At 33.3% G+C, this 12,659-nt stretch overlaps 1 protein-coding gene across 2 annotated transcripts in view; it reads left to right on the top strand.

The window, feature by feature from the left end:
• The window catches only part of LOC146460074 (uncharacterized), a 44,177-nt gene that overhangs the window by 25,886 nt on the left and 5,632 nt on the right, over positions 1 to 12,659 (top strand). For both annotated transcript variants that reach the window (XM_085088367.1, XM_085088368.1), the window contains exons 5-7: positions 8,864 to 9,253; positions 10,868 to 11,112; positions 11,778 to 11,825. In XM_085088367.1, coding sequence (XP_084944493.1) covers positions 8,864 to 9,253; positions 10,868 to 11,112; positions 11,778 to 11,825 — 683 coding nt within the window. The remainder of the gene's footprint in view (positions 1 to 8,863; positions 9,254 to 10,867; positions 11,113 to 11,777; positions 11,826 to 12,659) is intronic.

Raw genomic sequence — 12,659 nt, forward strand, 5'->3', positions numbered from 1 at the left:
CAATGAAGTGGGGATCATAAATCTTGATGATTATATCGGATCAGGCACACATTGGGTTGCATATCGAAATGGAAACAAATATGCTGAATATTTTGACAGTTTTGGATTGCTCATGCCAAAAGAAGTGGAAAAATATCTCACTTCAAGTAAACCATTAGTCTATTCATCAGATGAAATTCAAGATCGAGATTCTGTATTATGTGGATATTGGTGTCTCTATTATCTGCTTGAAAGACAAAAAGGAAAATCGATTCTAGAAACAATTCATAATGCTGATTTTGATTTTAATGATCAAAGTGTGAACCATCAATTCATAATAAATTATTTTAGAAATATTGTCTAATATATATGTATACATGGTAAAATCGTATTGTGTTAAACAGAAAAAACAAACTGAATGTGTTGAACCTTCTGGTTATGTCCGAACAAAAAATAATCGATTAATGTTCTTTTGTACTTGTGCAGAATGTGGAATAAAAAAAACAAATTCGTTAAACAAAATCAGGGAAACGGAACAGCCCGTCCAAAGGGACGGGCATAATGGATACTTTAGCATCAACTGGTACTGATATGTTAATTCGACACGGTATCCCATGGTTGGGTAAAAAGGCTGTAGAAATGGGTAGATATTACGGATCTGAAGCATTGAGAAATCCCAAGCTACAAAAGAAGGCTCTTGATTATGCTTTAGAAAAAGCTACTCCTTTTATAAAGAAGACAGGTTCTGAAATGCTTGATCAATTATCTACTAAAGTACGTCCTAATAAAAAATATGTCACTGACAGAAAGGATCTCGATGGGAGTGGTTTCGATCTTCAAAAACAACTTTCCAAACCTGGAGAATTACATATGAGGACTCCTACCGGAAAAAAATACAATTATTGTGGACCCGGAACAAAATTAGAAGAGAGATTGGCATCAGATGACCCCAAGTATCGAGAACCGATAAATAAACTAGATGCCATTTGCCAACAACATGATATAGATTATAGTAATGCTCGATCATTATCCGATAAACATGCCGCCGATGGTGTAATGCTTCAAAGAATATCTGAGATACCTTATCGTGAAAGACCTTGGGGGACAAGCTTAGCTCAAGCTGCAATATCCACAAAGAAAAAGCTTGGACTTGGGGCTCCAAAAAACGCCAAAAGCCGTTGAGTAACTGGCAAGAAACATTAGCTGATGAGCTGCATAAACCCATAAAGCGTAACTTTACTCGACGGCGTGTTATTGTTAATCATGTTGATGAAATATGGGCTGCTGACCTTGTTGCAATGCAACAGTTGAGTAAATGGAACAAAGGTTATAAGTATCTTCTCATGGTTATAGATATCTTCGGTAAATACGGCTGTATTGTTCCGTTAAAAGATAAGAAAGGTGAAACTATAACCAAAGCATTCCAACAGATTTTCAAAGAAGGGAATAAACCAGAGTATCTATGGACTGACAAAGGCTCAGAGTTCTACAGCAAACATATGAAAGACTTACTCGATAAACACAACATAAAACTCTATTCAACAGAAAATGAAGAAAAATCATCAGTGGTGGAAAGATGGAATAGAACAATCAAAACCAAGATGTGGAGGCAGTTCACTACCCAAGGCAATACAATGTATCTGGATATATTACCCATGTTGTTGAAACAGTATAATATGTCTAAACACAGCTCAATCAAAATGACACCAACAGAAGCCAGAAAAAAGAAAAATAAAGGAACTGTTTACTTCAACCTATATGGTGATATGAGGCAACCAAAATTACCTAAGCTTAAAGTAGGTGACAAGGTCAGGATATCAAAGTATAAAAGAAAGCTATTTGATAAAGGTTATACACCAAATTGGACTGAAGAAGTGTTCATTATCGATAAAATCCAATACACCAATCCAATCACTTACAAACTGAAAGATCTCAATAATGAAGAGATACAAGGCAGCTTTTATGAAGCTGAATTGTTAAAAGCAAAACAAGAGGTATTTAGAATAGACAAAGTCATCCGGAAAGATCACAAGAAAAAACAAGCTTTAGTGAAATGGAAAGGATATAGTGATGATTTTAATTCTTGGATACCGTTGAAGAATTTAATGGTTTAAACATAAATCAATTCAATATTGTATGCATAATATAGATTGGAAAAAAAAATTGTTCAATGAACTGTCATATTCTCATGATGATGTATACTCCTGGAAGGGTATCATTGAAGATTCTGATGAATTAAATGCTCTTGTTGACTTCCCATCAAATAAAAAAAAATTTTATGATCCTTATTGCAAACATAAATTATTATACATTATTAAAAGAAGTAACTACCTTGACTATAAGAAAATTACGAAAAAATAACAGCAACCAAAAGTATAGTTTACGATTATGAAATTGATGATTATCCTGAAAGTATTATGTTTTCATAAAAAATATATATATACTCTGACTCTTCTGACTCTTCTGATGATTCAAATGATGATGAAATAGATAAAATGTCTGAAAAGTCTTCTAAGTTTTTTTTATCAGAGTTAGATAAAGGTATTAATAAACTTCAAGGATTCCGTGATAGATGCTCAAACAAGCCTTCTGATCCTTCTTTATTGAAACTAATAAAAGATATAAATAAACTAAAGAAAAAACGTAAAAGAGTTTTAAAAAAACTAAATACTAATAAACATTAATTTATCCACATTTTTTTCTACGATAATTTTTATATTGAGTTTTCATTGTTTTACCACATTCACAGGTATATGTTCTTTTAGCCCATTTTTCTTCATCGGTTAATAATCTCTGTCTTTTTTTCCCCAATCTTGATGATTTGATATAATCATCAGGCATATCTTCTTTTTTCACATATTCAAATTTATAAGAGATACCATTCTTTTTGGAAATCCCAGTTTTACAGTAGTTAATACCTTCGCAAACCATTTTCACTATCCCTGCATTAATACCTAGATATTGTTGAATAGCATACATACTATTAAAGTAGGTCACCTCGTCAGTACAACAATTTATGGCTTTTACGAATTTTTTATTAACATGATTATTACTCACAAATGAATAATCACGATTCTTCGCTGATTTTTTATTATTCTCTTTATAAGTTAAAATTTGTAAATTTGATAAACGGTTATCATCTTTAATATTATTGATATGATCAATTACTTTTCCCCCCCCCCCTCAATTATCCCATTAAAGCATTCCCAAACAAAGCGATGAACATAATATATTTTTATTTGACCATTTTTTCTTACTTTACATATCGTATATCCATTCTGATTTTTATTACACTTTAATGGTTCTTTAGTATAAATATTTATAATACTCCCATCATTATAAGCGGCATACATACCAAAAACTGGATGTATCGAATAATCTTTATCGGATATTTTCATACTAGAATTCATTATAATATATAATAGTGACATTTCTTTAAAATGGTTTAATTTCTTTAAAAAAATAAATATATTATATGCTGTGTAATTCTTGTGCCGAAAAATTATTCATTTTGTATAATCATAATTGCCAAACACGTTTAGACCTGTTTTATGAAATGTTAAAATGTCATGATTATCATACTAATGAAACTGTTCTTGGATATATCACTGAATCACGTTTAGAAATCTTAAAAGAAAAATTTATTAGTGGAGAAAATAACTTTTCGTTAACATTTATTTTAATAAATGAATGTTTACAACCTTTAAAAAATCAAAAAATTATACCAGCAATTGAATCCACTTATAACTCTTTAAAACCCAATTATTCTCTATTTAATTTTATTCGGTAGTGACCATATGCATAACTATTTATCCCATCATTTTTAATGTATCTTTTATCATCAAAACATGATAATGAAACTTTGTTTAGTGAAAAACTCTTGAGGATATGCAAATCACTTCTGATCGTTTTCATGTTATGATACATTTGCTCTTTGTTAAATAATATATTTTTGTAATCCTCATGTTTAATGACTTTTTTAATCACATTTTTTGCAACACCTTTTGCTGTTTTATTGTTGGTTCCATCATCTTTGGTGTATGAATACATTTTACTACGCAAACCAATGAATTGTAGCGCCAATTGTAGCGCCATGTTGTTAACATGTTGTGGACTCAAGTGTACCATTTTCAAACGGAAAATTCACCATTTTGAAGCCGTAAATCGAAAGAATAACTTCTATGAAGCACCCGACACGTAAAACGGTGGAAATTGGTGAGTTCTTAGCGAAGGAATCGTGCTTTGTTTGACAGTCTTAGATAAAACACGCGAGACTGAAAAAAGGTCATTGAGAAGCTTACGTTATCGTAATGGAATTTCACGAATTTCCGCTGATAGTCTGAGTCGCGTAACAAAAGGGAAGCAACGTAACGCGATCGTCGTGACTCAAACTATTCCATTAGCAAGGATAGTTTTATAAATCGGCGAAGCATACAGTTGGAATAAATGAATCAGCCCCAGCATCACGCGTTATGCCAGTATAACAGGCATCTTGTTCAGGGTTAATGTCTCTTTGATCTTATGAATTGCCACAAGATTCTCATTGAAAATTTTACTGGATACAAAGGTTGGTTTTGATGTTAACCGAACAAGTTTCTTTTCATCTGTGACTAACCTCACATCAACTCTTTTTCTGAGGTTTTCCATTGTTTTCCCAAATACTCTATTATTCATCAGTTTAAAGAAATCTTTTTCAAAACTATTTTTGGCATTAGTTTTTTTAAGAGTGTTGAAATCTATGTATTGTTTAAGCCATGGTGATTGATCAAATTCAAGTACTCTATGAACCTTGGTTATTTTCAAACCTAGATCAAGATATAAATGCAAATTTCTGTAATGTAATACATAGTTCCGTTTTTCAGACAAAGTTGGAATTAATTTATGAACCTGACCAATGGAAATATTATACTTTTCTTTTATCGTACTACAATAATTCGACAACATATTCTCTTTTACACAAACTTGTTCTGGTGCTAATGGAAAATCATTATGAAGATCATGTAATTTTTTGGGATAATCCAAATCAACTTCCAATATAAATCCCTTTTTTGACGAGGAATCATACTTAGCTAAGTCAAGTTCATCAATTTTATTTTGAGACATCCATTTAAAACCACCTGTTGGAAGATATTGTGACATAGCCCAACCATATAAATTATTTGCATCAAGATACATGATATAAGAAGATGGTTCTTTTTCATCATACTCTTTCATGTAGAGATTATTTGCTTTTCCATATCGATTAGCAATGTAACTGGTACCACCTCTTAGACCTTTTTCAATAAATTGGAACATATCAATATCAGTCATAAGTTCTAATTTGATACCAGTCATTTTTAACATAGCATCCCAACTCAAACCCGGACTTGTGAAATAATGACATGGATCTACCTTATAATATTCCAAACACGTTTTCCTGAAATTTTCAAAAACATCTGCTAATAAAAGTATGTCGCTGTTTAAATAAAGATCATGATATACTCCCATATTTTCTATTTTGAAGGTTTTCCAAACTTTTTTTGCATGGTCATATTGCTCATCAGATATATGCTCATCATTTAATTGACTATAAAACTCTTCTTTTGATGGTAATTCAGTCATTTCAAACTTATTAAAACTATCCATGTAATCATATGGGTATACACCTTTCTTTGTCATCAGATTAAAATATTTATCCTTTTTGAAAAACTCTCTTGTAAATTTCAAAGCATCTTTCGGAAGATTATCAACAAGATTAGCAAGTGATTGACTCATAAACTGAAAACTGTCAATAAATACCAAACTATTTCCCAACATAACAGCCATATATTTTTCCATGTTATTTGGAATGGCATCGACATTAATTAAACACTCCTCACCTTTTCCATTAACATATGTACGTTTTTTGACAATTTCACCAATCTGCTGCATTATAAAATGACTATCGTATCCTCTCAGATTATGAAAAACTACAGGTATCTTGTCAGTGAGTTTAAACGATAAATTGCAATCTTGATGCGCTGAACCTCTGAACAATCCTGTAATATGACAATGGTCTCTGACTCTTATATCTTTAACATTATACGATATACCACAAATATGACACTTATCAACTTTTTGAAATTCTTCTTCATCAACATTAGTCATTTTCAATGGCTTGTTGAGTTTGCATTTGACAATGTTTTTGCAGTAACGTTCTTCTTTTAACATTTGTTCCAAAAATTTATAAACAGCATTTTCACCTCTATAATATTGAATATCCTTGGTATACTTATCATCATAGCAACAAACAACTTTATACCCATATCCACGATCTGTATGCTTTTGATAAGCATCTGTAAAAGATTTATCATTATTCTGTTGGCAACCATGTATCTTCTCTGTTAAAGCTTCAAAGTCAGCATATATTACAAATGGAGCAGGTAATTGCTTGTGGTAATGGTTATATTGTAAAATGTTGTTAATTTTACTTGGCATTTTAATAGCTTGTGTACCATTTATTACAATACAGTTTTTTTGTGGACATCAAACACATCTTTTGTGCTAAAACATTGCAAACAATGCATGCAAAAATGTTTCTTATTTTTATGCTTGGTTTGGTTAAACATAAATCTATTAAAATCTTTGATGTACACAAAATGTTTATTCTCATTTTCAGATATAAGCAATAACTCCATATGATCTTCAAACTTTTCTTTTGAGACAAATAATGGATATGGTTGCTTATTCTCAAAACCGAAAACATTGATATTGATTTTATTTTGTAATTAAATTTTATTTATCTGTTTGATGGAAACAGGAAATACAACTCCATCATAATTCAATTCACTAACATATTTTCAGTCAGATTTTTTAATGCGCTGCGGGTCTTTATCCATTGGACAAAGATGTCTCACATGGCACCATCTAGAACATTCATTGTATTTATTCTGCAGATTGATTAATCCTTTCTTATTTTGTAATTCAATTGGCAGTTTAAGATACGATGAACCCTTCATTGGTTTATATCGTACAATATTCAGATAATGATTGTCGATTGATTTTATGATCCATCCGGAACCCTCTGATATCCATTGAGCTATCCTATTCAAGATTTGTTCTGCAGTCAATTGCAGTGCTTCAGCAATTTCTGTTTGGTTAATAATTGTTTTAGCCGTACTATTGAAATAGGCTGTCCTGGATATAACTACATCGCCTGTTGTTTTCTCAAACGTCACTTTCAGAGTTTCAATAAACTTCAGACCTTTCATGGATTCTAATATGTTTTTGATATAAAATCCTTGTTTTTGTCTTGTTTTTGGTAATTGAACTAATGGATCTTTTTCATCGATTACTGTCACCTCATATGATTCAGTAAAACCTTTTAAAGCTTTATTCACTTGCTTTATTTTAGTGCGGGGAGGTGGAATTGGTGTAATAATATTTTCCTCATATTCTTTAATCATTTGCTTGACATTTTTACGCGGTGCTGGAATAGGCTGCTTCATACTTTTTTCGTTCTCGGGGCTGGAACTGGTTTGTTTCGTTCGATTAATTGCTTATTCACATCTATTAATTGCTTCACTTGTTTTGTTAATGCAGCAACATTCTCACTTTGCTTAGAAATGATTTGTAATAATTCAGATTTAGATAAATTTTCCATATTATATTGTATATATAATAATATCTCTTTAAGCCCTTTCTAAAAAATTTTTTAAAGAAAAAAGTAATCAAGTCACGTAACGAACCATCCACAGTTGATATTAATGTAACGGCTTCACCTGAACCATATGATGATGATTTGATGGTTAATTACGCGGAAAATAATAAGCGCAAAATTATGGCAAAATTATTAGCGCAAAAAAAATGGAAAAGGCGCTGATCCAGTTTTTACTTTATGAAATACTTTTGCTATTTTATGAGCTTGTCTTGGTCATTTTTTGGTTTGGAAATGGCTCTGAAATACAGCGCAATTTTTAAACGCACTTTTGTGGATATCTTAATATAGAAATCCAAAAATTGACTTGAATTTATTTGACAACTTGAATTGCCTTGAATTGATTCGACTTGGAAAAGTAATTGATGCTATTTTTTTTAAAGATTTTTTTTAAAACGGATGTTTTTAAAGAACAACGAATTTTTAAATGAAAAATCTTAGCGCAAAAAAATGAACCAAATTTTGGAAAAAGGCGCTGATCCCCTCATGTCCCATACTACTCACAGAAAAGTGCTGTAGAGTTGCTTTTATTTGATTGGCATACATTACGAGCTCATCCACAGCTAACTCAAAAGTTAGAACCACATTGTACAGCATAATAAAGAAAGATCACGCGATAGTGCTGCTCAGCAGCTTTCATTTGAATGGTCACACGTTAGGATGTAATATGCAGACTGAAAAGAAAAGTTACAAGGTCCTACAACGACTCGCATTTACCTGACTTATGGCATTGATCTGACTTTCTATGTTTGTATGTCGTGGTGAATAAATAAATCTGTCTACACATCGGCCACTTTATCTACAGGACATTCCTAGACGATCTTCATTCTATAAGGTCTTTTAAATTTCAGTTTCGTTTGAGAGTTCTTTTAACTATCTTTTGCCATCTTATTGAATGAATGTTAGCCGTCTCTTCTTCAAATCTGGTTGTTGAAATACGCTTTATGTCAATTTGAATTGTCATCTTCAGAAATGACCAAAGTTGGTTGTAATTCAGTGGAACAGTTCAAAATCGGCATTATAGCACCACTGTATACAGATAATTTTCGTTCTGTAACTGATCGAATTGGTGGGTGTTGAAACACATCACCCAAACCCATTTGTTGGTCTACATATATTGGCAGATTTTGTCTTCCGTTTATAGCAATTTAACCTTGCAAAAGAGTTGTCCAATGGAAAAGGAGCTGAACTTTTTTTCGCGGTTTATAGGCACTGAGACTATTACGTTGCAACTCAAAATCACCCCCGAAGACCTGAATGATGAACAACAGGAAATATTTGATTCTGTGATACAGCAGACGGTTCTCCCCATGAAGCCTGATGACCTTTCTACAGACAGAGGAGTCGGTTCTCTTACTAAGTATTTGAAAGAGTCCCACAACTTAACCCTGAAGACATTCACGTCTGACGGTTTGACAATAAAAGTTCAGTGCCCTGTAGAAAGCCTTGAAAGTCTTTTGGTTGACTGTCATTCTGGTCACCTCAACGAAGTTGCTGAGAGATGTCCCCTGATAGATGAAATAAGGACAATACTTGACGTGGACACTGTGAGATTAAAGACAGCCATTGAAGAAGAGCAGAGCAACGTGGAAATGTTAAGTGAGTGAATCAGAGACTTACAACTGGTTGCTTCAGTGACCTTTAAGCTTTTACAAGTTGAAAAGCAACATTATTGGGACTTATGTGGCTGTCAGTGTTTGTTGCAGACAATGGATAAAGACGTTTTAAATGTTTTTTGTTGATTTTCGGGTTCCTCCCTGTGAGTTTGCAGGTAATAGGTAAGTTGGATACAAGGAGTATCCAAAATGAATCAAACATCTTCCAGATGTACAGCAAATGAACACAGCAGTTTTGTAGATGAGCTTGAGAACAACTCTGATTCTTTAAACTGATCTTTTTGCTTCATAAGGCTAACATTCCTCGGCTAAATGCTGTCATTTAGCAGACAGTAAAACAAAACATAAAACAAATGATTTGTTGTCATGGAATAAATGTAATGGTAAATTTTTTAAAGCGTGGCTACATGAGAAAGATGTGTTATTCAGCAAGTGACACAGGCAAACTTGGAAAAAAATCCGAGACCTCCCGACGGGAATGGAACCTTTGGCCTTCCCATAACTAGTTTGGATGCTCTACCACTGAGCTACAGGAGACTTGTAGGAGCTAAGGCCATTAATCTAGGCTTATGTGACAAACATCCTGCATACTGCTAGGATTTTCAAGAATCCTAGTTGTATGCTGGATGTTTCTCATGTAATCCTAGTCCCACGAGTCTCCTATAGTTTATTGGTAGTTCGTCTGAAATAATAATAATAATAATAATAATAATAATAATAATAATAATAATAATAATAATAATAATAATAATAATAATAATAATAATATTGCAGACAAGGCCTATGGTCAGGTTTTTACCGTAATACCATTTAAGTTTTTCCTCCCCGTCTAGGCGATGATTGAACCATTTAAAGGGAACTTTCTCTCCTGTAAAAAGTGGCGTTTAAATACTTGAGAGATCACTTAATTTGAAATTTCTTTTTGACAACGTAGAAATAACACAACAGTGACAGACGAAACAGAATGCAACTTTCACTTACTGTCGTTGTTTAATTTTCCTCCTACAATATCTACACTATAAATCAACTCCAAACAAAATAAAATAAAAATAAAGAATATATACATATGTACAATTGCATTTACTGCTCAAAGTAAGTTCCTTACATGACAGATGTCTCTTCACACTACGACAAAAGGAATTATACTCAGTTATGTTTCTAATAGCTACAGGGAGCTTATTAAAAATATTTGCTGCCGAGTGCTGGAAAGTTCCCGATACTCTCGGAATAGAAAGGACAGGCGCAGTCGAAGATCTTAAGCTGTAATCACTGACCTTGTGTACATTTAGTCTTAGATATTCAGGAAACGTATCATCATATAGCGACTTATGAGTTAACTTAAGTATATTACGTTCAACGTTCTTATTCATTCTAGTAATCGGAAGTTCATAGGTTAGAGTCCTGTTGGGAGAACTTGGATTTTTGTTTTCCGAGTTATGCCTGTGTTACTGACTAAATAATACATCATTCTTCAAAGGATTTGTTCTTAGCACGTTTAGGCATTATCTGTGAATTATTAGAGGACAGACACCAGCTAACCACCTAATGAGTTCTGTTTGTGTATTTATTCTGTATTTTTGGATTATTATCTAACCAGAAGGCGTTCCTCTACAAACGGAGCCAGATCAAGATACGAGTACAAGGTGGGCTGAGACAGGCCGAGTAGAAAGTAACGCTGGCTTGCCCTCTCAAAAGTCTGAGCAAGATCAAGGAGCAGGTGCAAGGTGGGCGGAACCAGGCCAGGGCGCCCATGTCAGCCGTACAGCCTCTCAGATTCCAAACTGTGATTCAGAACATAGAACAAAAACAAGCTGGACTAACACAAGCTCTCAAATTCAGATGGTACGAATGCTTTTTGCTTTTATTTTCCTTTTGCCTCCTCAGGGGATGTTCCAGTTAGTTTGTTTTACGCGTTTTTTACGTCAGCTCGGCGTTTAAAGAAAAGTTAACTCAGTGTGTTACTATATTAATTAAAAGGAAAGTGCTGAGAGGATTTTGACCTGTTTTGGTTAAAATAGTGCAAAAGTACCTTGGCTTAGTTGCAAAATAATCAACTAAAATCTTGAAAGGAACAGCTCGTGATCTGTTGGAGACGAAAATGCGAGAACTTGAAAAAAGTTAGTCAAACCTGTTTCAAGTTGCAATTCATTTCGACCAGTCCATCTAAAGAAAGAAACCATGAGGACAGTTTTAGAATACTGAAGTGGTAATTTATAGCAAATCTGACCATTAATTTTAGGTTTCTGTTAACACAAAAACGTTCTGCAGTTTTTTAAATGATACAAGATCTCCGTGACACTTCCCCCTTTAAACCAACGGAGGGAGCTACGAGATAAAATGAAACTGAGAAGAATAGATTTGTACGGCAATGTTTACAACATTATCAGAAATTGATTGGAATATCGTAATATTGCTTTCGAACGATATGTGAACGTACGTTTTACTACAAAATAATCTAAAAAAAAAATCAGACTAAGCTCGTCAATGTTTTCTTGTTAATAACTCAGGGTAAGATGCAGGAAACGAGCTGCACAATGAGAGCTGAAAGGGCCAAAGTAAGTTCAGATAGAAATCAAATATGAAAAATTAATAGATGAAAGGTCGTCACAGTTATGAAAGCAACTTGAAATTAAGGACGGTGTTATGTACTCATGATCTCTTTGCGATACCGGTGCAGTACAATTCCTTCTTAATTTGAGTTCGTAACTGCGATGGTCTTTCACTTATTAATCTTTTTTACACAGCTCACAGACATAATGTTTCATTTATTTTAATTCCATTTGTTCATCTCCTATCAGAAAGGCAAAAGGACTCACAGCTCACAGCGTCGAATATTCATTTTTGCTAAGTACCACGTTTGGAAAACACGCTATTTAAAAAAAGGAACGAGCAATGCGCTAAAATTGCGTCACGGTAATAGAGCGATTTGATTGGTTATATTCATTTTGTAAATCCCTTATGGGTTTCTGCCTCTATACAACGACGAACGTACGTCAGAAAACGAATATTTTTTTAACTTTGGTGCAATTTTTCACACATATTATCTCTTCTCTTTTTCGCGCTGACGAGGTAGCTACCTCGGATAGAATCAGCGTGCCAGACATTCTAATATATTTTTCCCAGTTATATAAATGGTTAATCCACCATGTACACTGATCAAAGTAATGAAAGATATGATCACCAAACTTAAGTTTTCTGTGTTTAAAGACAACTTCTCCCATTTAGTCCAATAAGATATTTGAAGTCCTCCACGGAGTATTGCTGGCATTGGGGGGTTTTGCTGTTTTAACGCTGGCGTGGAATTGTTGTGAATAAAGGCTAAATTCCAATACGTTTTAACGAGTGGAAGAAATCTTTTGATGTACAAAGCGTGCGCCGCCATTTTCCAA

The sequence above is a fragment of the Pavona decussata genome, unplaced genomic scaffold (assembly GCF_977016875.1).
Source record: "Pavona decussata unplaced genomic scaffold, jaPavDecu1.1 SCAFFOLD_214, whole genome shotgun sequence".
NCBI classification, from domain to species: Eukaryota; Metazoa; Cnidaria; class Anthozoa; order Scleractinia; family Agariciidae; genus Pavona; species Pavona decussata.